General features: G+C 42.1%; 1 protein-coding gene across 1 annotated transcript in view; it reads left to right on the top strand.

Annotated features, from left to right (window-relative positions):
• The window catches only part of T265_02844 (hypothetical protein), a gene marked incomplete at both ends in the record, with an annotated part of 61,474 nt that extends 35,990 nt beyond the window's left edge, over window positions 1-25,484 (top strand). Inside the window, 2 exons of the mRNA XM_009167188.1 lie at window positions 20,220-21,873; window positions 24,145-25,484. Of these exons, the coding sequence (XP_009165452.1) occupies window positions 20,323-21,873; window positions 24,145-24,978 (2,385 nt within the window). The remainder of the gene's footprint in view (window positions 1-20,219; window positions 21,874-24,144) is intronic.
• Window positions 25,485-26,376: the final 892 nt, after the last annotated feature.

Raw genomic sequence — 26,376 nt, 5'->3', positions numbered from 1 at the left:
ACGATAATTACCGCCTTCCAGTTGTATTGGTCTTCTCAGTGTATTCGATTTTCCCACTTTGCGAATTTGCGACTTCTCGTTGTTGTACTGGAAAGATTAAGGCGTAGTAGCAGAATTCATTTGTACAGTTCCAATCACTACTTGGTAGTGGTGACCAGACAGTTCACAACAGAACACCTTGTATATTTCGTACTGTCGGAACTAGATCAATTCCAGCAGCTTTGATCTCACAATAATAACCAAAAAGATGCTTCCTTCCAAAAAACTGTTCTAATTCATTAAGATCAATGAACGATTTGTTCGCTTTCATCAAGAATCTTTCCTCACCATTTGAACTGTGGTATTCATAACTTGAGGACGTTTGCTGGTAAGAGCTCTTCGTCTCTTGATATTATTGAATGATTACGAGATTATTTTCATAAAGGAAACTACTCAACGTTTGCTAAAAAATCTTCGACAGTCCGTGGCGGTTTTTGCCCTTCTTAGGGCACATCAGTCCCCGAGTTTCCGTCAAACTTATGTTCTGCTTGAACGATTACGAGATTAGTTTTCCATCATGAAAGAAGAAACAGGCTTAAAGGTCCCATGCATTTCGTAAGGAAAATCAAAGTTTATTATTTTCGTCCACATAATTTTTACTGTTTTACTGCTAGTGAGCCTACAAATGATAAGTTGCGTTAATCATTGCTTGTTGGCGTTATAAGAAACTTTTTCTTAGATTTCTAATCTCGAGACACTTTCCCATAAAAGTTCTTGCTTCACACGATGACTCCTGTAGTGCGCCAGGGAAAAACGCTGACGAAATAAAACGAGAACAAATATATTGGAATTGATCTGCAACCTTTCTTTCCTTGATACCTCACTTACCACTTAACTCTTTTATTTTTCCTATGTGTGTGCTCATGATAGACACTAGTTTTATCGTGGGAGTCTCTCCCACATAGTTACTGCTTTTATTCTTCTTCCTCCCACAAAAGAGAACATTTAAATCTCTGAAGAGGTGAGCACGACTGGCCACGCTTAAAGTGCCAAGTTTGGTGGCTAGGCTAAGTTTTTTTGTCAAATGCTGATAGCCTAGCCCTACGCTTAATCCAATAGAATGTGTGTGAGTGAAAAGAGGAACAACCGATTTTAAGTGCTATTTTATCAAAGCATTACAGCAGCCCTCATTTTCGCACGTTTGGGGAGACAAACGCGCTTAGGCTGTACACACAAACTTCAATATTTCACAGTGACTCATCACTGAAATTAACGAGGAAATTATTTTCAAAAAATATTTTGAGCATCAAGAAGTCTCTGCACAATCAAATCGGTCGACTTCGGTGATAATCCTTTTGCAAAACACATGCTGTTGCCAAGGTAGGGAGTACTCTGTTTAGTTAAGTTGTTGCCATCATCCATAAAGTTCAGCTTTATCCAGGGCTTACATCAAGCCAGAGAGGTAGCTGAACTTACCTTCGTCCGAATAATTCCTTGACCGCGTCCTCCGGGATGTAACCTGCCATCGGATTAATGTTGAAGGTAAGAATGTTACATAGGGCGAAAATAGCGTTTTCTAGAGAAATACTTGCCGCTGAAATAACGAATCAAAATACAGGCATGAGTTCAAAAACGAAGGCGACTTAATTGTGCGATCATAAATTACTCAAAATATTCTAGCGGTGTTCGCCCTTGACATCAGTTTGCGCGCGTGGATGTGATCTTCGGCTGAAACAGCAAGGTTTGAGCAAAATATGATGTGGAGCAAACTGAGAAGTGGCAGATGCATTCCGGTAGGATTACAAAGTCAATAAGTAAAAAGTAATTGCAAAAATCTGCTTTGGCGCGTCCTGAAAGTTTTTTAATGTCAAGAACACACTCTTTAGTGAACCTGTTGAGTGATGTGAATTTTCAGAATAATTATTCTTAAGTATGTGAGTTTATTCCCCTGTTGCTCAGGTGGATCAACACTGAATAAATTAAAAAATTCGATGGAGCAGGAAATTTGAAATAAACTAATCTGGCTTATCAAAACCAGTTGCCGCATATTCCCTCGGTGCGGCTAACAGCGAAACTTAATTGGATTCACTGTTCAGTAAACTTTATCTGAGTTGTCACTGCGGTTGTCTAATTGCATCAGTCGGATATATGAATACTATCTTCCCTCTTCAGTTCTCACCAATCAATATATTCCGTCTCAATGTCACTTCCACTTCGTTGCGTAGCGTATTTGCCATCCTGTTAAAATGGTTAGATTTAAATGCGCAGTTTTGACGGAAACCATCCACATTCATCATATGTCTTGATTATGAGGGATTTTATTTCTATTTTAAATTAGTTACGATTGGATTATTCGGATTCTAGTGCCCACCCAGTACCTAGTAATCCTTTCATTTTTTTTCTGTTTGAGTCTGAAAAAAGTCCTTTAAGTGCCTCTTTTGCCGGCAGGTCCACATAAGCCATTATGATCCGCAGTCCAATTTAAATCAAATACTCTTCTGTTCCATTTGGCACTCGCTCCTTTTCCGTTCTTCCCCGTGAGTGGTTTAGTTGATGCTAGATATCGTCGTGGATGAGCAAATCAAACCTTAAAGCAATCAGAAGTGAGACGACCTAATTTAGGGGTGAAATAACAAAAGCGAAATCTGCAAAAACAGCTTACCTTTGTTGTAGTGCAAAATCATGGTTCTAGGCACCCTGGTTCCCACGTGGATCTATTCCGATTGACCGTTGATCAACTACTACGATAATCCACCACATATTTGCAATCAAATGCTATTATATACCTATGGTCTGCACAAGGGGTACAAAATTGGAGTTAGCGGGCTATAATGCTTGGGAAAGGGATTGTTCCTCGATGTATTGTAAGGTTGCGAATAAATTCACTGGGCTAACGTAGTTCTGAACTTTTGCTGGCCGCTCATGTTCTTGCGTTGCAAGACCATCTAAGTATCAACACCATCTTCTTACTGATAAATCTTCACCAGTGATCCTTGTGTCACTTGTTTATTCGACAATTTTTTGAACAGTTTTGTGTTGATTGGAAGCTAAACTGGATGATCTAGTGCGAAACAATTTACTATTGCAATTTCAAAAGAATCAAATGGTTAATGTGGTTCATATAAACCTGTTGAAACATAACTCAGCCTTTGAGTTTGCGAATACCGAACGATATGTTGTAGAACTTTACTTGGCGATTCTAAAGACATGAGGAACATCTTACAATAGACAAGTGTCCAAAGTTTATTAAAGGAATTCCCGTCCCAGTAAAAAGTTACCGACAAATCTTCTGAAAAGGCTGTGAGACTGAAAGACAGAACATTTAGTGTACATGCCGGATTAACTAATTAATTGAGTAATATGTTCAGAGCACTGTTTCCAAGTCCTGTTTCATTTGTGCATATTTTTTACTCTTCGAAACACTTTATACTGGCTCGTGAGGAACGTCGTTGTCAAGAGACGTTACCGCCTTGTATTTTGCCTCTTGACCAAAGGCAGAACTGTATAGGAATTGTCTCTTCTTAGATTTATATTGTCTGAGACAAAAAATCATGTCATATGGATCTGATTCACACTCATCTCGGGTCAAAGAAACTATGTTCTTCGTGATCTTTGGAACTTTTTCATGTGCAACTGTGGGCCGCCAGTGTGAAGGCATTGTCCTTCTCATTACAGGACTGTTTAGTACAGTACACTCAAACTTTGAGTCAGATATATTTTGATGTGATGCGAAATAGGCCGTGAAAAAACAGTTTTGATTGATTGATGAGTATATGCAGGGATTTTGTGAGGTTCGGTAGAAAGTTCACCCCGTCACTGAAGCCACTCGATGCTGAAATGCCAAGAAGCAGCGTACACCTGTTTCATCTTTGTTGAGAGTCATCAGCAGTATGCATCTCACGAAACTCAGGGGGTTTTCTTACCCGCAACTTTACGGCTAGTGAGTGAACAATTAACCGGTTGGCCACGGGCGGCTAGTTCTCAATTGGATAGGATATAACGCCCCCATCCTTCAACTACGGAAGACATCACGTGGTCACGTATTGGCTGGTTCCGTGAGTGACTACTTTTCAGAAGTCGGTTGAAGTCACTTGCCATATAAAAAAACCTTTGGACTTGTAGGCATAGGTTTTAGGCATAGATTTAGACTTGGTCAGGTATGACCATATAAGGGTGGGCAATTTTTGTTAGATGATAACATTTTGAAAGTTCCTGTCAGTCTCAGTACGCTTCAAATGATGCTGCAAGAAGCCTGTTGGCTGTCAAAGTAGCCACTGCTAGCATCCCATGGTATGTTTATCCTCTCCTGCAGGATCACATTTTGGATCGTACCAATACGGAACGTTGTACTAAATCATTACGGAAAGTCAGTTGTTCTAAGGTTTGCTGTGGTTAATTGTAGATCAATCGATATTCGTTGCTGGACTTCATAAACAGTGTGCGGTTTTTTTCTCCCCCCCCCACCGTTCAAGTTTTAAGTGGAAACAGACAATACAGAGAGTAAATGTTCACCCATAAACACATCTAATGCCAACGATGGCAGTGCTGAGGTTAGGGGAAAATATGATGTCGTGTGAAAGATGGGCACAGACATTTCCATGTTTACTAACCCACGAAACTGTTTTACTGAATCCCGAAATTCTCGTTAGTTTTAACCCGGATGGTCTGGCCGGAGCACGGTAGCGTAGTGGTTACGTATGTCAGGCGCCATACTATATGAATGTAGTGAACTTCTCTCTGAATCTCAAAGACTCATTTACGGGTTAGGCATACTTGGTTATCACACACCTTTTAAGTATCCTGTAGAACTCAAAAAATCATCCTTAGCATCAGGCTGTCTGATCAGTCCTGCATATTCCACGTTCTGTTGAAAAGCGAAATATCAACATTATCAGTTCCGTTTGACCGAATTCAGGGGATGAAATAATTACGGCCATTATGCCATCAAAAGAGGAATCATTTTCCCGTCCTGCTGGGAACTTTTGGAACTGCCGGAGCGACATAGACCACGCTCTTTTTTACCCGACAACTACTGCCGTACGAAGCGATTTGTTGAGGATAGACAAAACAGTCGGACTGCTATGATTAGCTGAAAACAAAACGGTGTGCATGAGATTCGACAAATCCCCTGCCAGGAGACGTGATTCCACGAAAACTGTCCAGAACAGTGCCGTCAGTTGACTTGTAGTAAATAAAGCCCAGCACTCCATAGAATTTAATTGACTTCGAGCGAGGTGGCACAAGGTGATACCACGTTTTGTTCGCAACTATATATACCACCAATGACTAACCCTTGCCAGTCCTTTTAAAATCATCATTGATTCGCCATGTTACTCACCATTTGCCACCAAGCTTTGTCATCGAAAGATCATATCCATTTTGCTACTTGCGATTACGGGAGAAGCTAGACAACCGATACACACCCGGACTAGTTTTCTCTGAATTTCAAGCCGAAGCTTGGTGCGTAGATTTGCTCAAACATAAACAAGATGTACAATAGAGCTAGTTGAACATAGATAAGCACAGACAACTGAGCAAGACAGGCTATAATAACCCTTTCAGAAAGACGGGACTATGTTTCATTTCTCTTGAAACTATCCAATGTGCTAGATGAGTTCATCTACTTGCAAGTAATGTTCATATCGTTCCTCAACAGTCGAGATTAGAAATCAGAGCTTAGCACTGGCAATCCCTTGGAGCATAGTATGATGTGTGATATCAAACCAGGAGCTCTCGATGGTGATATATGTCCAAGTTACAGGGAAATCAAGGCAATCTCATTGATACTCATATGGGCTTTGGGATTGTTTCTCGGCTAAATGTCCAATAAACAAGTATACACCTTTGAGCTGATCAGGCACGATTGACCACTGAGACACTCGCAGTCTCCATTTGACTATGAGTCTCATCATTGAAGCTTAAGTGAACGAATCACTGGTATGACATAAAGTTAGACAGTTATCAACGCTATACTCTCGAGAAACTGCACACAGATCATTCAGCCTCTGCATCAGCAGGTACGTTCACACAAGTTTCCCAGACAGTTTGTAATATTTGCTACTACTCTCCCTAGCCTCATTCTGCAGCTTCGTCACATTAGGCAACGTTCACCTTTAAATCAGATCATTTGGACACTCATATATCTGTGCCAACTACCTATTTCAGCCTCGATTGTTGTGAGGCTTCTCTTCCTATCTGCATTTCTCATCGATGTCCGATGTGCGATCGAATAGGAAGATCGGATTTGGCCAAAACATGTGAGTGACACTGTCATTGCGGTCACGACCCTCGGATTGGAAATCTCACTTTTTCTAGACATTAGAAAGTCAACTGGTAGATGACCCTAACTTCGACGTAAATGGCTGTTGGTCTGTTCACCCAGCACAGCCGAGCTACGTGCATTCCGCAACATCGCCATTCGGTGTAAAGGCGTAACTCTTTTCACGCTTATTGTTTTGGCACAGCGTAAAGAGTGTGACCTAAAAGTGTACATTCACTAGACAGTATTTGAACGCCTTGTTTGCCCATTCTAATGAACCGTATAGGCTGAAAAGCATATTTGACATATCTCGGTGATTGAAAGGATCACGACTAGGAAATGGACGTCTGGCGTGACAGCGGGCCTTCATTGAAGTGATCTTGCAGAGTACACAGCTAGATTGCTACTGAACTCCCTGCATGAGCATACGATCCACCTTCATAGACGTACTCGTAGTCGACATCTTGCTTTCTTTATCTGTGCAGTCCAGTTGCATTGATATGGAAATGAGTTACTTAGGATGAAATCTGTCAAGCTCTTCTCAAATATATAGTCCGTCCTACAATCCTTGTTTTAAATTCATAGATTTAGTGAGGATCCTGTTTTGTTTTACAATCAGGCTTCCTAGTTTGATTTGTATTTTTTGGCTGATTCGTACGTTGAAAAGCAGTTATTTGTTTTGAAATTTAAATTATGCATGAGACTTTGCTCAGCCAGGATGAAGGATGCGGTGCGCACCTGTTTTAACGGCTCTTGGCCATTGAAGATTCACTGAGAGTATATACACACCCACAATTAAATACATTAGCTGAATGAGTGGGAATTGACTAGCATGAACGAGGCGAGCAAAAATTTCACATGCAGTCAGCATGTCGCACTGCTATGTTCATTTGTCATCTGCAAAAAAAATGATCTCCTGTTTATCGTAATAGATGGAGTGTAACGTTTCTAGTAAATGACACACGGAGCAATTCAGTTTGGGCTGGAACCACCACAGGATATAGTTTTAAGCTCAGAGTTATTCGCAATAATTTTTCATACTGTCTGGCATGCATCTGGTCCACAACCATTCTCGAATTCAACTTGGCTTATTTATCAGAGGTAAACACACAGCAACACCCATAATCAATTTCTTCCACCGTCTGCATTTTTTTATGGTTGCCAATCTAGACAGTGCATATATGTATCGGTTTGTGTAACGTATACGCGCCCAGCCACCAGTGCCTGTGCAACAGGACTAAATTAAATCAGCTTGACATCCACCCCAACGTACGTCATCGTGTCGTGAGTAGTCGGTCGGAACGGTTCAGTAGGGAGAAGTCAATTTGTAGCTATCAGAGTGTGTTTTTTAATTTTCCATCGGAGTGAATACGGCTCGCAATGCACGTACAAACACGGCACGAGTATTGCGCCGATTCGCAACCAAAACAGACCGTGTCTTTGAAGGTAAGGAAAAGTGTGGGTGCTTTAGGCCCATTGCGAAGAAATTTCAATCCTCTGGTATTTTCTGCAACAAAATGTAAAGGCCTTACAGACAAAAACATAAAACATTTAAATCCGCGGTCAGTAGTAGTATGTATCCGTGTGCTATGGACACAGGGAACAGTTATGGTAATTTTTCTACCTCAAGGTGTGCAAACAATTTTGTGTAAGTGAACAATTCTAGTATTCGCGGAAGAAGCATTCTTCAGAAACTTCAGAATTTCCTCTACTCCTACAAGCATTTACTTTTAAGGTAACATTGAGGCATTTTGTTGTTGTTTGGTTACCATCCGATGAAAAACGTGACCCAGACTTTCATCCTTCCTGGGTTCCAAAATTCATCAACAGTTCTGGCTGCTTTTGTTAGAAATCAAAAATGTCTCCCAGAGACAATATTATGGAACGATCTGATAATATGAATGACGAGGAACCAGAAGCAGCCTCTGGTTTTATATGAGATCTGTAGGAGTAAGTAATATTCAACTGTGTGGGGTTAAATATACAAATCTCTAACCTTTTTCCTTTGTAATATTTGACCAGTGCTAACCATGAATGCTTACCATGACCGGACATTCGATTGTGATAAATGCTCGCTTACTAGATTATTTATGGCCTCAGTCGACACAAATGGTCGTAAAACAAGACGGCTGATTAATTTATCTACACTAAGAGCTGAATAGGTCGGTGAATAGATCAATGTCACTTGAAAGATTTGCGTTTAACTGAATTGGACTTTATATGATGGATGGAAAAATGGTGCCACGAGACAAGGGAGACTGCTTTACGATTGGTCCATCCATGTGGATGTGCAGTACGGAATGAGGACATCCATCCTAAACTAAGATCAAAACATTTGTTAACAGTCCCTTACGACGGAACTGCCAAAGTGCGATGGAACACACAAATTCAGGAAAAAGGAGGTGCTGTTCTGGTAGCGAAATATGTACAAAAACGCTGTTTGTTTGCGGTGTATAATTCTCGGAGCAGGTGAAATTAGGGCTGTCCTCTCTTTTGATAAGAAAACATATTTGTGGGACTAGGTGATGCTCAAGGCATTCGAACTATCAAAAATTCACCAAGCCTGTCTGGATTGTTCATCGGTTTAGTGGCAAATGGGCTTATAAGCGGTCTTAGCTCAAAGCTAATCACAACTGTTTATCTCTACATTTCTGGTTCAAGCACAAAAATTGGTTTCGTCCCTGAGCAAATTCACTAAACTCTCGACCTGTACTCTGTAAATGTCTATAATGAACGGGTGAAGGTAGTTAAGCTGAGCAGGAACACGATTTTAAAGCAATTAACTGGCTACGATTTGCACACCTGTGTCATTTTGGCGATTCATTTCATAAGCATCTAACTCTAGAATTCCTATCGTAGAGTCATGGTGTTTCCTGGTGGCACAGAAAGGTCCTTCCAACACATCTATGTTAAGATTCCCTCCCGTTAGATACTCAGCATTTCCCCCCAAGCAAACAGCATCCAACTGGTTTTTTTCTACTTCCAGCTTGATTCTCCCCTACGACGACCCTTTAGTCACAAGTAGTTGCAACATATGAGCGTTTTTGAGATGAATAATATCTGAGACGCATACTCTGTAGGATTATTTCGGAGTGAAGCGTGTTATCATTCGAACATTTGATTTTCAATTTCAGACACAATATTTTCCTTGCAAATGTCAGGTGAATAGCTCAGAGTGTCTTGGCAAAATTCACAGCACTGCACGGTCACTGATATAAACAGTGTGTGCACACTAAAAGTTACTGAACTTTAAAAGCGAGTAACACCGGTATCTTTCCAGAGGGGTGGGGTCAACTCATATCGGCCTTCACTGCTGTTTAATTTAAACAACAAACCTGCCGTCGGGAGCGTTTTTACGCTTAATGGCGTTTTATATTAATCCTGGCAGACAGAAACAATAGTGGAAATAACCGAACTCAGTGTGACGGTGGAAATCCTCACAGCGCATCTCGATCAGACAAGCTCGCACTATATCACCTGCCTGAAATATTGTTATTTCTCATCCTCTCTACCTACGTGAGCCTGGTGTGAACGAACATCAGACACACTCGCCAAATTCCAAACCCAAAAATCTATTCCACCTTTCGTCCCACAACTAGTCCGACCCTATGTGACCTGGAACTTCCTTTGTTGTCTTTCCCCCCTAATTGTTACATGCTTGTAGTATTGATTTTCTCACACATTACGTCCGGTCCAATGCTGATTGACTTGTCGATAGACAGTTTCCCACCTCCAGTATCTAGCGTGATGACCGTACTCAGTTGGATGAGATGTGAAATTCCACGAGTTCAACTAATCCTTCTGCTGTTCTGTACGCATCATTCTGGTTTATTATGATGCTCGATATTCCACAGCCTTCTCATAGTGTCTGACCTTATACTGAAAGATGTCTCACGGCATTTTTTTAGTCTATGGTACATTTACCTATACTCCTTAAAACAGAAGTCAGTTGCGGCACTTCTATAAATGATTGCCCTTAGCCACGGGAAACTGGCTCATTTCGAAAAGCTTATACGCTGGGTATGCGTTCGCCTTCCCGAAACGAAGTGGTGGTTGCTCAAGACATTCCATAGGTGATAACTCTGGCAAGTACTTGAGGTGAATAAGTTGACATAACACAGAATATTGTTAGTCTGCGCACTGTTTGGCGAGTACGATTCTGGCAAACGATACGAAACAAGTCCCTGAAGTTTTATATGCTTTTAACGAAGACTATAATTCCAGTTTCAGGAAACATCTGGGTAGTTAGTAAACATCAATCTACCGGAGTTTACGTTCCACGCACACGCGGGGACAGTCTTGCCTTTGTGAGTCTATCTAATGCTCGTGATGATGATGACTAAGCCTCAGCCGGCCCCATGCAGCTGCTGCTGAAATTGCTACGCCCACGCATTTACGGTTTGCTCACACACTTGAATTTTTCTGACGCCAACTACTGAATTTTCAACAGAAAGTGATGAGTAACCGCAATAGCGCGTGACTGCTGGAAAGGATTTTGCTTTTGCAACAACTTCGATTGCGTCTTGGTGACGGATAGGATAGAATCATATTGATCTTGATAGGGTAACACGTTAAGCACTTTCTTGCCGGGACACTTCGGATTGTGCAACAACTTAATCTTCGAAGATGATGGTTCACTGGAGTCCATCGAAAAAGTTTTACCACGAAAAAAATGAATAATGTTTCGCTTGCTGGTGACTATCTGGTGCCGTACTTAGCTCAGCAGAGTGGTTTGGATGATTTCATTACCAGATCTAGGTTTGGCTCCCAAAATACCTATTTTCAAGAACAGCTTGTTTGGTCAATCATTCGTTCAACTGGTTCTGTTTCTATTGGATGAAATTTCGACACTGCCGTGGAAACTTGGTTACTTTTTTCTTCACTGTGTTTGACACTCAACATATCGCGCCCAGCGCGGTTCGAATGACGGTGATAGAATACGACTTACCTTACAACCAAAAGATTGCTACTTCAAATGCTTCAGGACAAGTACAAAAATTCTCCTTCGTCTCACTGATATTTAATGAGTAGTCGACGTTGAAACTGCATACCTGGCAATATTTATCGACGCCCTGAATGACTTTTCTCTAATACTGGCTTGTTCACTAAAGTCGCTTGCCCGTCTTCTCTTCTAAAGACGTTCAGATCCTTTGCCACTCTGTTTTACAATCAACTGTACCAGCTAACCATACAGGCATACCAAACTTTGCAGCTAGTAGAAGGTGAATTTTCACCGCCACCTCAGCTCTGTACCAGTGATATATTTGTGCATTTGTGTGGATCCGACAGCGCGACCTTGAGTACTACATACTCAGCATGTCCATCTTTAGGTGCCGCAGATTTCGTAGTGCTCTCGTTTGTAACAGTCGCTACACCGCCTTTCACTCGATATCTTATATCAGGAATCCAGGGTGCTACACCGCAAGCCTAGCCTGGTTCACACTACCTCATAATCTATTGAACGGAAAACTCGATGAGTGTGTGAAAACTCCAACGTTGGATGTGCATGATATCAGCAAGTAATCTTGGCGTCGAGCTTCGAAGTATTGGCTGGCAGAAGCGGTGGATGCGCTGACAAGTCTTCCTGTAAAAGTTTGGCCTTCAAACATCAGTAGCGGAAGTCCTCATCGAATATTACCGCAATAATAATGATAACCGTGGGATCGAAAATGACCGAAAGCATATTCTTAAGTTCTACAATGTCTTATTGCGTTCTAGACATCGAATTATTCCTCCATCCTTCTCCTAGGCTTATAAAGCTAAACGGATGCATGTACACCCATGTGTTCTTTTGGAATCACAAACCTTTTCGTCGTACTCCCTCATAATCAGCCTTAGCTAGCCCATACCAGTCACAGCTGCCACAGTTTCGTTCAGCGATGATCTAGGGAGGCGGTTACTGATGTAATTTATGTATCAATACAGCCGCGTCAATGGACTTTTCAGTCGGTAAGATATGGATAGCAAGCTATGTAATGAAGCGAAAGTTTGGGTGAATGTGCATCACTGAGATCGCAACCGCGGCATGTCTGATAATGCCTCCGAAGATGGATGTGTCCTGTTCTGGAGTCCTCATCCAGAGAGACGACGACCATCAGTGCAACTGAATTTGCTGGTAATGGCTGTCACACCTCACCGCCGAGTCATTGTTTGACCCTCCCTGACTCGCCTCCACTCTTCATCTGGTTGTCCAAAAACGGCTGTTCGAGGAAGTCTGTCATCTCGAATACGGGGCATGACCAAGCCAGTGCAACCTGTAGAGTGATCAGCTCGCCAGACTCGTGGGATATTCCAGAGATACCATTGGTCAGCCAGTGAAGGTATTTTAGCATCCTCAGCGCACAGAGGCTGGGTTTCTGATTCATGTAACAGAATAGAGCACACCGATGCATTGTAAGGTCGTTCCTTGAAAGATAGGATTATGTCACGACTGCGCCGTAGGTGATACAGGTTCACAAAAACTACTCTGGCCTCCCCAGTTCGGACGGAAATGTGGTCTTTCACCAGACCACAAGGGATTATGTAGCTGCCCAGGAAAATAAAGTTGTCTATCACCTCAAAAGTTCCATCCGTAAGCATCAGGTTAGGGTTCGAACCCACTCAGTCTTGCGGCAGCACTTTACATTTTGTAAGTATGGAATGCATGCAAACGTTGAAAAAAATATTTACATTATTTACTATCTTTTGCATTATCGTGACGTCATATTAGAGAGAAGCTACATTGTCTGCGTCAGGTATTCATGTTGGAAACTTGTGTTTCTTCAGCATATTGGTAGAGTTGTTACTCTCCGTTGTCTGTGCGAAGAGCATTAACTCTGAATCGACCACCCAAATATGAATCCGAGAAGCCCAGACGACCGAGTCGAGAACTCATAGCACCTCATAGATTACAACATTAGTGTGCTTCTTGCTTGATGATTGAGCCCGGGAATCTTGATGGGAAGTATCCTTATCAGCGTCAGGACTTCAGTTTGTCGGGGCATATGCAGACAATACAGAGGGTCGCCGTTTTTATATCCGCTAGCATTGGGTTTTATTGAGCTGAATAACAGAACGGCGCATAGACGACTGTTCATTGGAATACAGTCCAGCAAAACGCGTTCAGCTCTGGGGCTGAGTGCGACCCCCACACCATATTGCACGAGTCATTACTTCTGGATCACCGGACAGAGCGAGAGTGAAACATGGGGTGTATGGCCACACTGGGATCTAATATGTGTGTTTCAGAGATAGAGCATTCGTCAACTTTAGGGTAGTATAAGTTTTGGGCAAGAATTGCTCCTTCACCAATATGGTATAGTGTACAAACGTTAAAAGCTCCTAAGTGGGAAGGATCTTTTGGATTTTACAGTTTTATTTTGTTTATTGTTAATCGGTGGCTGGATATTTGAGGTATAGCGATTAGTTAGCTGACGATCAAATGATCTTACAACATTTGCGTTTACGGTAGGAAGGGTTTCTGGAGGGAAATCGGTGGACAAAGAACTCTGCAGGCAAGTGATACTTCCAAGTTGTCCAGGCCAACGAAATGAGTTTAGCGAAGGCACTCCACCTTGAACCTTTGACTCAGAAGTTTGACCTATAAGGCAGAGAGAAAAAGGAGGGTTCTTCTCGGAGACTCTAGCTCCCGAATTAGAAGTCTGATCGGTGAGGCTGTGGGCATCGGCGACCATGCTTGGAACCGATGACCCAAACGTCTGATCTGGTAGGATGCACGGGGCTGCACCAACCCGAGGGCGCAGGGAGCATGAAATGATTATCTGACTCCTAATGCGGCTGCGCAGATGCCTTTTGAGCATCACCAGACTCTTCGGTTTTGAAAAGTATTTCGACCGTATTGAACAGCGCGCCGGCGGTCAAGATCGACGGTTGGACAGTCCGTCTTCCCTTGAAGGAAGTTAGCACTATTGCTTCTATAAATATGGGCATGCCGGTCGCTTGGGAGAAACAACTTATTGGTTTAAGATTCCTCCTTCGGAAGACAGTACGAATTTACTTTCAGACAACCTTCTGATGCGATTATTCATAGTACAGGGACTCTCTACTCTTGATACAACTGCAGGTGGCGTTCCTGGGATGAATGCACCCTGTGGAACCAAGTTCCAGCAATGTAGCCCGCGAGATGATTGCAGCACTCGAGTCCGACCGCCACATGAAATCAGCAACTCTAGGTTGCAGTTGATCATACTTGCTATCCTGTGGGCACTTACTACACTAAGTTAAAGGGGAGCATCATAAACAACAGATTAATTTGAGTGGATCCACCTGGATTTCGCGCGCTTTGGGTACAGGTACAACATAAAGTTGAGGAAAACGTGGGAACTCGGCCCACCTGGCGAGCTTTAAGTAGGGCAAAACCGGTCATGGGTTGTCAAAAGCTTTCAGTAACGTTCTGAGTAGACGTCTGGTTCTTTTTCCTATCAGATGACTTGAGCGGATTAGCAATCGTAGTCCCGTATCGCCCAACAAATACGTGGCGCACCTCATGCTTCTCCCAGACGAGCGCCCGTGGGAGTAGTATCAAACAGCTTCGACAGAGTATGACTCTGTCTTAGGATTAGGAATGTGCATGTTTAACCTGCGTTCGTGTTCCACAGTCTCCGTAAATGTCTTCCAAAACGATCAAGTCCCATACTAATTCCGTTAACTAACCATATTTGCTGGGCTGCTCTTTAGCGACAATATCTTCCGGTCAACGCTTACAGAAGCGATCCTAAATTCTCCACGACCTGCTACAAAGCACACCAGGGAAACACTGTTGATCACGGTTAAAGAGATAGACTGCACAGATCTTGAGTGTCAGTTTTTCTAGTGCTAATTCAACTACTTGTCAGTAGCACTACTGATTCATTCTAATGCTAATACAAAAGGCTATTCCCCATAATCATGAATTCGATTGCATGCGAAACTTAATAGCCCGAGAATTATGGATGTAATTCCAACCATAAAAACGCAAAGGAAGCTCGTTATTTTTTATTTCCGAGCTGAAAAATAGAAAAGGTTGGTTGAGCAGACTGACACCAGGCTGAATGCAGTCGAAGTTTATCGTACACTGAAATTTTGCACTCCAACATAAAAATGGAAAGGTGTAGTCGAATCGGAGGCACGCTCCTTCGGGAGCTAAATTTTCAGCAGCTCACTATCAAGTTACTCCGTTTCCGGAACGAAATTCAGGTGAACAGCACAGGAGATCTCTGTAGAAAAAAAATTATTCCCGTAGCTTAGTTATTGAAAACGTTCACCTGGGGTTTGCTATAAGCCACACCAGCCAGTCTTGTTGAATGGCAAGCCCCCTTAGTTTTTTAGTCTGTTACCGAGTTGAATCAGTTATACCGGTTACATACATCTCTATAACAGTGCTGATCCATAGCTATGGGTTAATTTTCAAGCATCTGTAAGCTAATCAGAATCCGAATACGACCGCAGTGGGACACAAAGACACCTTGTCTCTCTATTTTTGTTTTTCTCGCAATTTCCCCTGAAGCTGAATTTTTGAGAAACCTCAAAGGCAAGAAATCACCCACTCGTAGAAAGTGAGCGCAGCCCGAGTTTTGGTGTGGAAACACATGACGCTGCATTATTAGTCATTTGGGCCTTCGATAGCTAGCCACAACAACAACTTATGTTTTCCCATTTCAATCACCTAACTCCTATTCTGTTTTCCATAGAAAGCAGGAATTCTCCTGTTTTATTTCTGATTCTTGCAACCCATGCATTTGCCAAGCACACGCCGGAACGGATCGGTTGTGGACAAACGATTTACTCGTTTCTCTTGCCTTCTCCCTTCTGTTCTTCCCCCGCTCAACATATCAATCCCAAATGACCGGATAAATTGCCTTTCTCATCTTCGGGCAGACTGGCTTTCAATTTTCAATTGCGATTGATGGATAATTTATTTGAAGAGGGTCTTTTCAATTCAAATGTCGTTTGTGTGCGTTTATAGTCTCTGTTATTTCGATGTGTGGGTGTGTTTCTGGGAGTGCATATGTAAACAATCAGTCAGGCGGGTAAGGAAACTGTCACCGGTAATACGTGAATTATTCATAAATGTTTCTCCCACTCCAACTTAGCATGGATGCGTCCTGACCTACAATCCCCATTCACGTTGGACTGTCTGGTTTGGTAAATGTTTTTAGCTTCTTGCGTTGATAGCAGAAAGGAGGGCGAGCTGTCATCTTTCGGGCAAGGAACAATTTTGATAGAAAGCTGTATGAATTAGGATTCTGGAATTTCCATCTCATTCCAAAATCGAGACTAACAAACTGGTGATCAATACATTTTATATCATTTCAACGTCGTCCTTGAAATGGAACCCTAATGTGGTTTCCAGTCGTAGAAATATACGAAAAAATTGTATTTCAGTATATATATATATATATATATTGTTGTGTCCTGTTCAACAAAAATGCTTTCTATCTTGGATAGAGGTATACTTTTCAGCCCTATTAAAATGCACAAGTTTTCACGGAAATGACCTCCACTTGTATTGGAGATGAACTGCACTTTTTTTGATTTCGTCGCGTTTCATTTTACATGCCTATTTCTTCTGCCTTTCGTAGTGCTACATGAAGATTGCCATAAACTGATCAGTTTCTCGAAGCTTTCGATCTTTCAGTCATTCCTAAGGTTTTTCTCGCCACGACTAATCCAGGTTGAGTTTTCCCACCTTCGGCGCTTTTTTTCAGGTAAAAACAACTTCTATGGCTTTCCATGCCATTTTGTTGTGATTTTTCCCAACAAAACTACTATCAACTGATAAAACGGGTCCAAAATGACCAACTGTGTACTTCAGTTTAAATGATTGTACTGAGGAAGTCTTCAGAGAGGTCTTACAATCCTTTCAGCAGAAAATAAACGTTTTGGGAATATACATTAGTGAACACAATACCTATTTAGTTTTCTGGTATCCGAAACTAAACCCCACGTTATGGTGCATATCATGTACTAGGATTTAGAGAAGCCAGTCAAGCCCATTGATATCGAAAGTCACATGTATCGATTATCAGATGAATTCACACTCTGAAAATTACGCGTCACACTATAACTGATGCCAACCGATCCTGTTTCACGAAACTGGGCCGGTGTTCATTAGGTTAACGCGTCATGAATGGCCAGGTAAACTATCTGTGAATTCAAACAAAAACATGTCACACAACTCCTACCTTCCCAGATTTTAAATAGGAATTCTGAAAAGAAATAACACAGTGAAATAAGGATCGTGGTGAACAGCTAGTTCGCCAATAGCTGCCTCCGTTGAGGTTTTGCCTTGCAGGTCCAGTTGTACATATTTAAAAAGCAACTACGTTGGAGTCCAAAAGTTTTGTTTACGCTTGCCAGATTACTATGAGTGATTCCGTGTTTTTTTTCACAGATTTACTGGATATTTCCGTACCCTCTTGCACCAGGTTTTTATTTTGGTTCATAACTTTCCCTTAGGCCCTATAACACGCACACGTGCAACCAACTAATGTTGGAAAGAAATCCAACCCCTCAGGCGTGTTTATTTCTACCGAGTCGGTAAATTATATCAACGCAAAAAAGTTGCAAGTTGTCCGAGAAAGTAAAAGTGTTCAGTGCACGGTGTCTAACTGAATGATATTTTCATTGAGACTAAAACAGTCGGTAACTCAATAAATCTGCGTAATGAGAGTGTACAGTTTAATGTGTCGTCTTCCGTGTACGAGACCAAGAGGACTGTCGATGCACTCAAAATTGTAGGAATAATAACCGAAGCTACGGAAAAACATACGCGCGATCCAGTAAAAGAAGTCCCATTTGTGCGGCCAATGTGGACCGATTGGCTGCTGGCGTCGCGTGGTAATACGCCCTGCTTGGGATCCAGCTTGCAGTTTTGTTCAATACCGAAGCCAATGGTAAACAAACGGTCCCGGAATACAACAGCACACTCAACAGCTTTCTTCCTCTTTACATCATGACTATGATGGTTAAGTATGATTACATTTCAATCACTTAGGTCACTATACTAACTGCCCAGTGAGAAAACTCAGGGCCGATTTGGGACCATACTGTCACGAATTGGAACAATCATTTGTTGAATTGTTCTCTCGCTGTAAAGCGATCCATACGTCAAGTGAGAGACACACCCGAGACACTGTCTCATTTGGATTTGAGGATTTGACATTTACGGTAATGTGCATCACTTGATCAATTGTCGTCTGTCTGTGTGTGCATATGTGTGTGGTGAATTCTGAGTTTGGTAAGGCACTGCTTGATGGAAACTACACAACAGGTTAAAATGGGATTGAGTTACCTTTCGGCAATAATGCAACAAAAGTCACATGAACCAGTTAACAGACAGTCTGATTCAGAATTCTGGAGCAGCCGTGTTCCACAGACTAATTTGGCAGGAAAGTATGAAAATATGCTTCAGGGGAGCAATTCCCATCCGGGCAGGCAAAGGAGACTGCACAAGCAGAGTTTTTGGTATGAGGTTATGCATCTACGTTCATGTTATTGTCCGGTCCTCGATAATTTTTAGTGGACTATAAAATGTTAGAAGCTGCCGAATCCTGTTTCACATTGCCACCGTTTCTTCGAAACAGCTCATAAAACAAATATCGATTTGCCTGGTCACTTCTGAAACTGTGTAATCATATTCGATAAACACGTAGGTACGTGTCCTTCTTTTAAATTGGAATATTAATAACTCTCTCTGTATGGCATTTGTTTGCGCTCCTAGAAAGCAGTGGTTAAAAACTCATATTGACGTTGCTACTTTCCTTAAAAACAAGTGAACAATTTACCTGTCCAATCAACAACAATCTCACGGAACCTGACTATATGAGGCTTCTTTTCTTCAGACCCCACACAACTCAAACTCATAATTGTCTTGTGTACGTTCCTTCACAGTTCCCCAAGGAACAATGATTCAGTTGTCATTCGCAACGTCTATGCAATGCTTGAACGCAGACACACACGGTAGGCAGAAAAACAAAGGATTTCAATTAATATGCTAATCATACCTCTTGAATTGACTGTTTGCAGAAGGAGTACCACACACGCAACCTATCGACCTCCTGCCAAGTGTGTGTTCAAAAACATTGAGGCGCCCTGACTTATTCTAAGTTAAAGAACACTGGCTTACCGAGTCACCACATAAATGTTCCGACTGACGAATGTAATAGCTACGACTTAGGCGGCTGCCTGCCTGTGACCCAAATGTGCGTAATAGCTATGATGAAAATATGTTCATCAGAGGCGTTCTTATATGTTGGAAAATAATACATCCCAGCAAGATGACGGGTATTTGACTTTTTTATGCCATCCTGGAGAACCGTAAGTAATGAATCCAGTTAGAGTCATCAAATGCGTCTTTCTGGAATCACTCTTCTGACTTTCTTTTACTCGTTTCGTGACTCGTTTATTCCAATTCTAGTAGTCCATGACTGCTTATGATGAAGTTTACGGTTCAGAATATGATATAAATTTTTTGGACATCATGCCTGACGGATATGACAGACACAACACCTGACCGGATCCTTGGCGTGTTTTTAACAAATATCCATAGGGGTTATCCTCCGTTTCAAAGTAAAACTGACTGCAATAATCAGAAATATCAACAGTGAGAGCTTAACGGAGTCATGTCCCATCCGGAGGGTTTTTGTAGACCTCTGTGCTCATAAATTAATATGAACTTTCGAGCTTTCATTCACTGCAGAGAATCAAGTGGCTTACCCAACTTAGTGTGGCAGCCCTTTCCCACATACCGTTATATTAGGAGGGGGATATAGTACCTGTTTTATAGCTCCGACAGCTTCGAAAGTTTTTGCAACAAAATTTCCACTGCTAATGGATGAAACAAGGATAAACTAGGTCAGACTGCATATAAACTCCTGGAAAAATTGCTGTGGTTTGGAGGTTTCTTGCTTCAAAATTAAGGACTACATTTCTGCTCAATCTGCCTAAACCCACTGGCTTTTTTGAAGATTAATAGGTTTTTCCGTTTTTTCATTACTTTCAGCGATCATGCGCGGCTTACCAATATGGAACCATCAATATTCAACTCCCCTCAATACAGCCTTTTCGAGTGAAATCCTCCGACGTACAGAATAACTCTGTGATCAATGCTTGATTTGTCTGAGCATTTCTCAGTTCGTGTGGGCATCTTCTACCTGGTCTACAACTCAGTCGTGAATTTCCCCCCGGCGAATGCACTCAGCTCAAGGGAATTATGTCTGAGCAAGGTGTGCAGTGGCTGTATTGCTGGCTCACTCTCGTGCCAGGAAGGTGGCCTTTCTCGTCTACCAGATCAACTGTCTGCCGATATCCAGTCCGTGATTCTCATTGGCCATCGTTTTGACAGCAGTAGTCTACTAAAAGCCAACTTTTCAAACTATCCTCATCAGACCACACAACTACAGCGCCTTACTTTAAGAAATTGCGGCGTTGAGCGCGTACAACCTGGTGCCTTTCATTCCCTACAAACTCTCACGCAGCTGGACCTTTCACAGAATAATATTCAAATCATTGAATCTCACACCTTCGCTGGGTTACGGCTGGAATTTTTACGACTTGATGAAAACAAAGGCCTGCGTTTGGCGCCTGGTGCATTTGAAGAAGCTTCGATCGTGTCTCTGTCAATGAACCAGTGTGGCCTCCGTACACTTTCATATGAGGACTTGGCGCCATTGTTAAAAAACGGAGTTTTAACAAACTTGCACTTATCAGGCAACAAGCTGATGAGCCTAGAAAGTCGTTTGGAGCCAACTTTTTTGGTGTTACAAAGCTTATCAATCGAACAAAATTCTTTTGTTTGTGACTGCAAAATACGTTGGTTGGCAGACGTCCTAAGACAAAGGTCAGTCAAACGGGACAGACGTGGATTAGGTACGATTTTTAACGATGACTCCACACACTTGTCAGGACGGCCGTTCAACTCAGCATTAGATGTACGTCCAGGAACTCAGCTTGATGGCGACCTACTCAAACCAGTATGTCGTAGTCCGGAAAGATTGGCCGGCCGATGGATTGAGAAGCTAACTGCACAAGATTTTTACTGTAGTTTGCCTAACTTGCAAACCTTGGAAATAGATCTTTCCTATGTGGATGGACCGGACCAAGAAGCCGCGAAAGCGGTTCAACAAAAAGGCAATGCTCCAGTCAAAAGAGATGAACTGAAGGTTACATTGCGTTGTCACGTGTCGGGATCTCCGGAATTACAGATTGCTTGGTACCGCCGATCCGGTTCGCAGATGATGTCTCGCCTGGGACTTCATGGACCAGAGGAGGATCTGACGAAACTTTCGTCTTCCAAGTCTAATAAACCAGGTGTCACCGAAGTGGAACTATTTTCACCACAGCTCTTCCAGAACAATGCGCTTAAGAACAGTATAGCACTGGGCATAGTCCCAATCGAGCGTTTGGTTTGTTTTGCTTCGGATTTGAGTGGAAACAGCAGCGCTGAGGTACGACTTCACTGGCCTCTTCCTGTGACGACTCAAAATGCAGAAGAGAGCATACAAACTTCTCCTGTTGAACAAAGTTATCCTATGGCAGAAACTACACAGCTAGAAAAGGAGAAGAAGACGGACAAAAACGGTTGGATCCAGAACACAGAGGAGCGTTCACATTGGTACCTTCTAACCGGAGAGGATCCAAATGGATTTTGGCTACAGGTATGTTGTACACTTTATTTTATAATTTTTATTCTGTACAAAATATTATCCTAGCCTCATTCTTAGACATTACCATTAGAAGCAACTCCAGGTGAAAGCACAGATGCTTCGCAGCTGTAGGTCCGTATCAATTACTTTCAAGAAACTTTTACGATGTGAATAAATGTGTCATTTTAGGGGGCTTATGGTCTTTCAGGAACATACGAGGTTCAGACGCCTCCAGGAATGTAAAACAATGATGACCACTGGGATCGGTTAGCCGCAATATTTCTCAGTGTATCTAGCCAAACACAGGGTGGGTCACGTGGACCCCATTTCAGGAAGCAAGCAGCACCAACGACCCCAAAGCTATTCGTAACATCCTTCATTGACATATGCCCCTGAATCCATTACCACTTATAAAGCACCTCTGCATTGCTCACTAACAGCTACAGATATAATGAGTTTGCATAAGGAATTAACGGATCTTCAGTCGACATTATTTACTCAAGGCACTAACCTTTTTGTTTCATTAGGTGAATGTTGATTTCGAACTTAAATTTTTGTGATTTGCTGTGTGGAGATCCATAGGTAAACTGTGTAGTAAGCGCGCGTTTCTGCGAGGTGTGCGCGTTGTTACAGCAGCGACAAAGACTACTTAACCTGTCATGATAAAGCCGTATAAAGCTGCAGCAACAAACGATTGGCCCGCCGAGTTCGGTCTCAAACGGTCGGTATCCGACGCCCACCATAGGCTGGGATGTCATGGAACAAACCGACAATCAGCATTTTTTTTCTCGTCTGAACCCAGCCCACCTTTTTAGGTTAGCAGTTACGCTACAAATCACTCAATGAAAATGTGCTGAACTTTTCATGGAAACTTACTGTACGAACTATGGAATGTAATAGCTGATCGAACCGATGTCTTCATCATCCAAATGTAAAAGAGAGTTAGCGAATATACACTCATTTGCAAACTAATTTGGTTCTTTCGAGAGACTCACCTGGAACCCAGCTGAATCTCTCGTTTATGATGTTCTCAGGAGAGTTGCTATAGACAGAGTTGCTCAAGAGAGTTGCTACAGCATGTAAACCGAACCCAAAGGTCGATTCTTTCATCTATAACCTACATAAGCTTTTTAGTTCTGAGTTGTAATTCGTAGGTCCTTCCAACCGTGACTGGTTTTCATGAAACATATATATGCCTTTCCGTAGCACCACCCGAATTGGTGAGAAGAAACTCAAGATGCATGCATATAGAACTCGTTTATTCCTACAGATGGATTAATTCGCATATCCAGAATCATTGGCTGAGTCGATGGGAATGGTGTGCATCGTTTGAATGTCTATCCTGAACAGCGGATTGCAAAAGGACAGATGAGCTGATGACCTTTGATTGCTAATGCTTAAAAAGAGCACTCAAGTTCCACTGATTCGGCCCATCAGTGCAACCAGTCATGCCATTTGGGCGGTTCAAATAAGCTTTGGCATTTCTTGTAAAGATTGATTAAATTTCGCGAATGCAGATGTTCATATCTTCATACGATGATGGAAAGGTGTATGCTCAATAAATAACCGTAAATCCCAGTGAAATAGGGCGAAATAACCGCATAAACCCCATTTTGTCACATTCGAAGGACCGTGTCAAAGATACAGAAGAGACCAGTTAAAAGTCTCATACCTTTATAGAACAAAACTTCATCTGCGTATGGTTGGTCAAGTGATCTGTACGCATTGACGTTGAACAGTGAGTGAGAGAATTCCTAGGTTGTTTTACTTACTATAGGCCTATCATCCATCAAAATACCAAACCACAACATAAAAACCAATTCAACTCACAAAGGATACGGCTTCACAAAAAGAGGATTAGCTTTGTTTGTTACCTACTTCGTCTTGTCTGAAACCCCCCAGGAACTCTCTGGCTGTCTCAGTCAGTGATGAGAAATTGTTAGACATCTCTGCTTCTGCGTTTACTGGACGTACAAAGAAAGCGGAATACTCTGAGTACTAATGTTGATGACTTTTGCAAGATTTTGACAGTGGAATGCGGCTGAAACCTTGGACGTCAAAACTTTTCTCGAAATGCAGTAAAAAGCTACGCTTTCACATCGTATTCGCAGTAGTGTTACGTGTTGATTCACGGAATCTGAACTGCAATCTCTTTGTGTACAATTCCCCGACATGCTGTATTTGTCCTTAACAGTTGAGATTTCGTTACCGTTGAACTAAACGTGTTGATCCCTGTATTCTCGCTCCCGTTTAGCTCTATATCTTACATTCTCTTTCCAACAGAAACAATTCTCTGCCCTACAAATGATTGGAGCCGTTGTGGGCACCTTCACAATCACACTGTTCCTCTTCCTAATCGGCTTCTGTCTATTAAAGGCATACCGTGTCAACAGGACATGTGAGCGCAACAAACTGTTTCTACAAAACAATGCCTCTGTATATAATCAGTCGTCTCCAACCAGTAAGTACACTGGACTCCCAAGCTATTCATCAGTGCCCATCCAACCAAATGCCTCCATGTATCCTGTAGTAGCGTCTTCCTCTATGGATGTACAGAATTTGTATTCATCTCACCTTCCGCATCAACTCACAAACCATGTGTCGCAAAACGACATGAGTGCCCTTGATCTTAGTGGTAACAAGCGATTACCCTACGCCACCTATGAACCCGTACCACTAAGCGAACTAGCAGCCCCGACCACATACTCAGATTCACAAACCTATGACGTACCTCGGTTTCCATCTATATTGTCTCCTCCAAGCATGCCACTCCCACCAGTTCCAGCCTCCACCAATTCCTCATTCATCAGCACCCAAACGATGGACCCCAGGCCTACATTTATAACATCTACACTTGGCGGTCATGGTACCGCAATACGTGGACAAATTAGTGGCAGCGTCATGTCCCCTCTACTTGGGAATAAGTCAGACGGTGGAACATCCAGAGAATTTCCTATGTCTGCCACACTAAACCGTCTGCACAATTCCGCTCATCTTCAAGGTCACTCGACGCTCAACCAGCATCAAAATGCTCAACAGTTAGCGCAAAATCAATTGTTCAACTTTGTAAATCAACCATCAGCCTTTAATCTTCATGCCCAAGAAAAAGGCAGTTGATTTCAATGAAGTTGTCTTTCGTGAATGGAGGTCGTTCGGAAATACCGAAGTCCTCACAGCGTCTTTTGGATCTCTGTTCATGCCATACAATCAAATGTGCAAACCGGAATCTCGTTTACTTGAGACCACATTACAATCTCTAGCGAACTCAAGAGCAAGGGATCATGCTACATCCGAGGTCTGTTGTCTCAGAAAGGATTTTTTGGTATCCGGCACATATCGATTCCCGCTTCCATCTGCTGAATTATACTATCAACAATAACAACGGAACGCCACACAATCGCTTATTGGACAGATTACGTAAATTTTGATTCTCATAAACAATGAGTCATGTAAAGTCACTAATACAAAACAGATTTTCGTGTAGCAACAGCATGCTTCCACGAGACAATCTTAGCTCCACTGAGGTCCATTGTACAAAACGTTTGCTTTCAAATTACCTCTGCATTCGGATTCCCACATGAATTGTACTTGCCAGGAATGCGTATACCAAAGTATGAGTCACTTACCTTGGTCTCCTTATTCATCAATTCTTGAATGGCAGGTCAGTTAGAGTACGGGAAAAATTTTATGATCAACTAAGCAAGCAAGTTTACATGTTGGCAAAATGCACTCATTTGCAAACTAATTTGATTTTGCGAGAAACTCACCTGGAACCCAGCTGAATCTCTCGTTTGTGATGTTTCTAGGCACTTAAATGTGCAGCACAAGGCCGCCTCATGTTTCAGTTGCTACGATATTCGAGGTATCGCGATGCATGTGTTTTCGTAATGAACTACTCGCTACATTAATCTCTTCACCTTTGGAGGCCTCAAATCCCGAGTCTCCTACCGTACGTCTGAAAAATTATACGTTATGGTACTGCTTAAAGGAAAACGGTCGTTGTGCGATCTGATACACCTACATTTTTGCAGCATACAGGTGGATGTTTGACGATAAAGTATTATCAACCGTTAGAATAGTTCTACTTAGATTAGAAATTCAGGCTATTATTCAGGAGCGTGCGTACCAACATAGTGGTATTCAGGATGGGTGCAACTAAACCAAAGGAAGCAATTGAGTTTTCCACAGCAGACTACAACCAAATACGTGCACAGATAGGCTTGCAATTTCATGCCCTTCTGTAATGTGTACTGAGGGATAGAGCAACTAGAATGATATATAGTACCGTTCCGTTTCCAGGGAGTACAATCCAAAAGCTGACCCAGTTCCAAATCTTCGAATTATTTTCTTTTGAGGAGAACAGGTGTTTAGCAATTAGGTTGTGTCAGTGTTTCTGCATGGCCAGAGTGGAAAATACGGAAAAGAGGTAGTTCCAAAGATTTACTGTTAAAAAACCGGGTATAATTGCAGTGATCAACAGTTTATGAGACAATTTTTTTCACCAACAGTTTTACA

This window comes from Opisthorchis viverrini (genome assembly GCF_000715545.1).
Source record: "Opisthorchis viverrini unplaced genomic scaffold opera_v5_37, whole genome shotgun sequence".
NCBI classification, from domain to species: domain Eukaryota; kingdom Metazoa; phylum Platyhelminthes; class Trematoda; order Opisthorchiida; family Opisthorchiidae; genus Opisthorchis; species Opisthorchis viverrini.
This window is presented reverse-complemented; position numbering and strand designations above follow the sequence as displayed.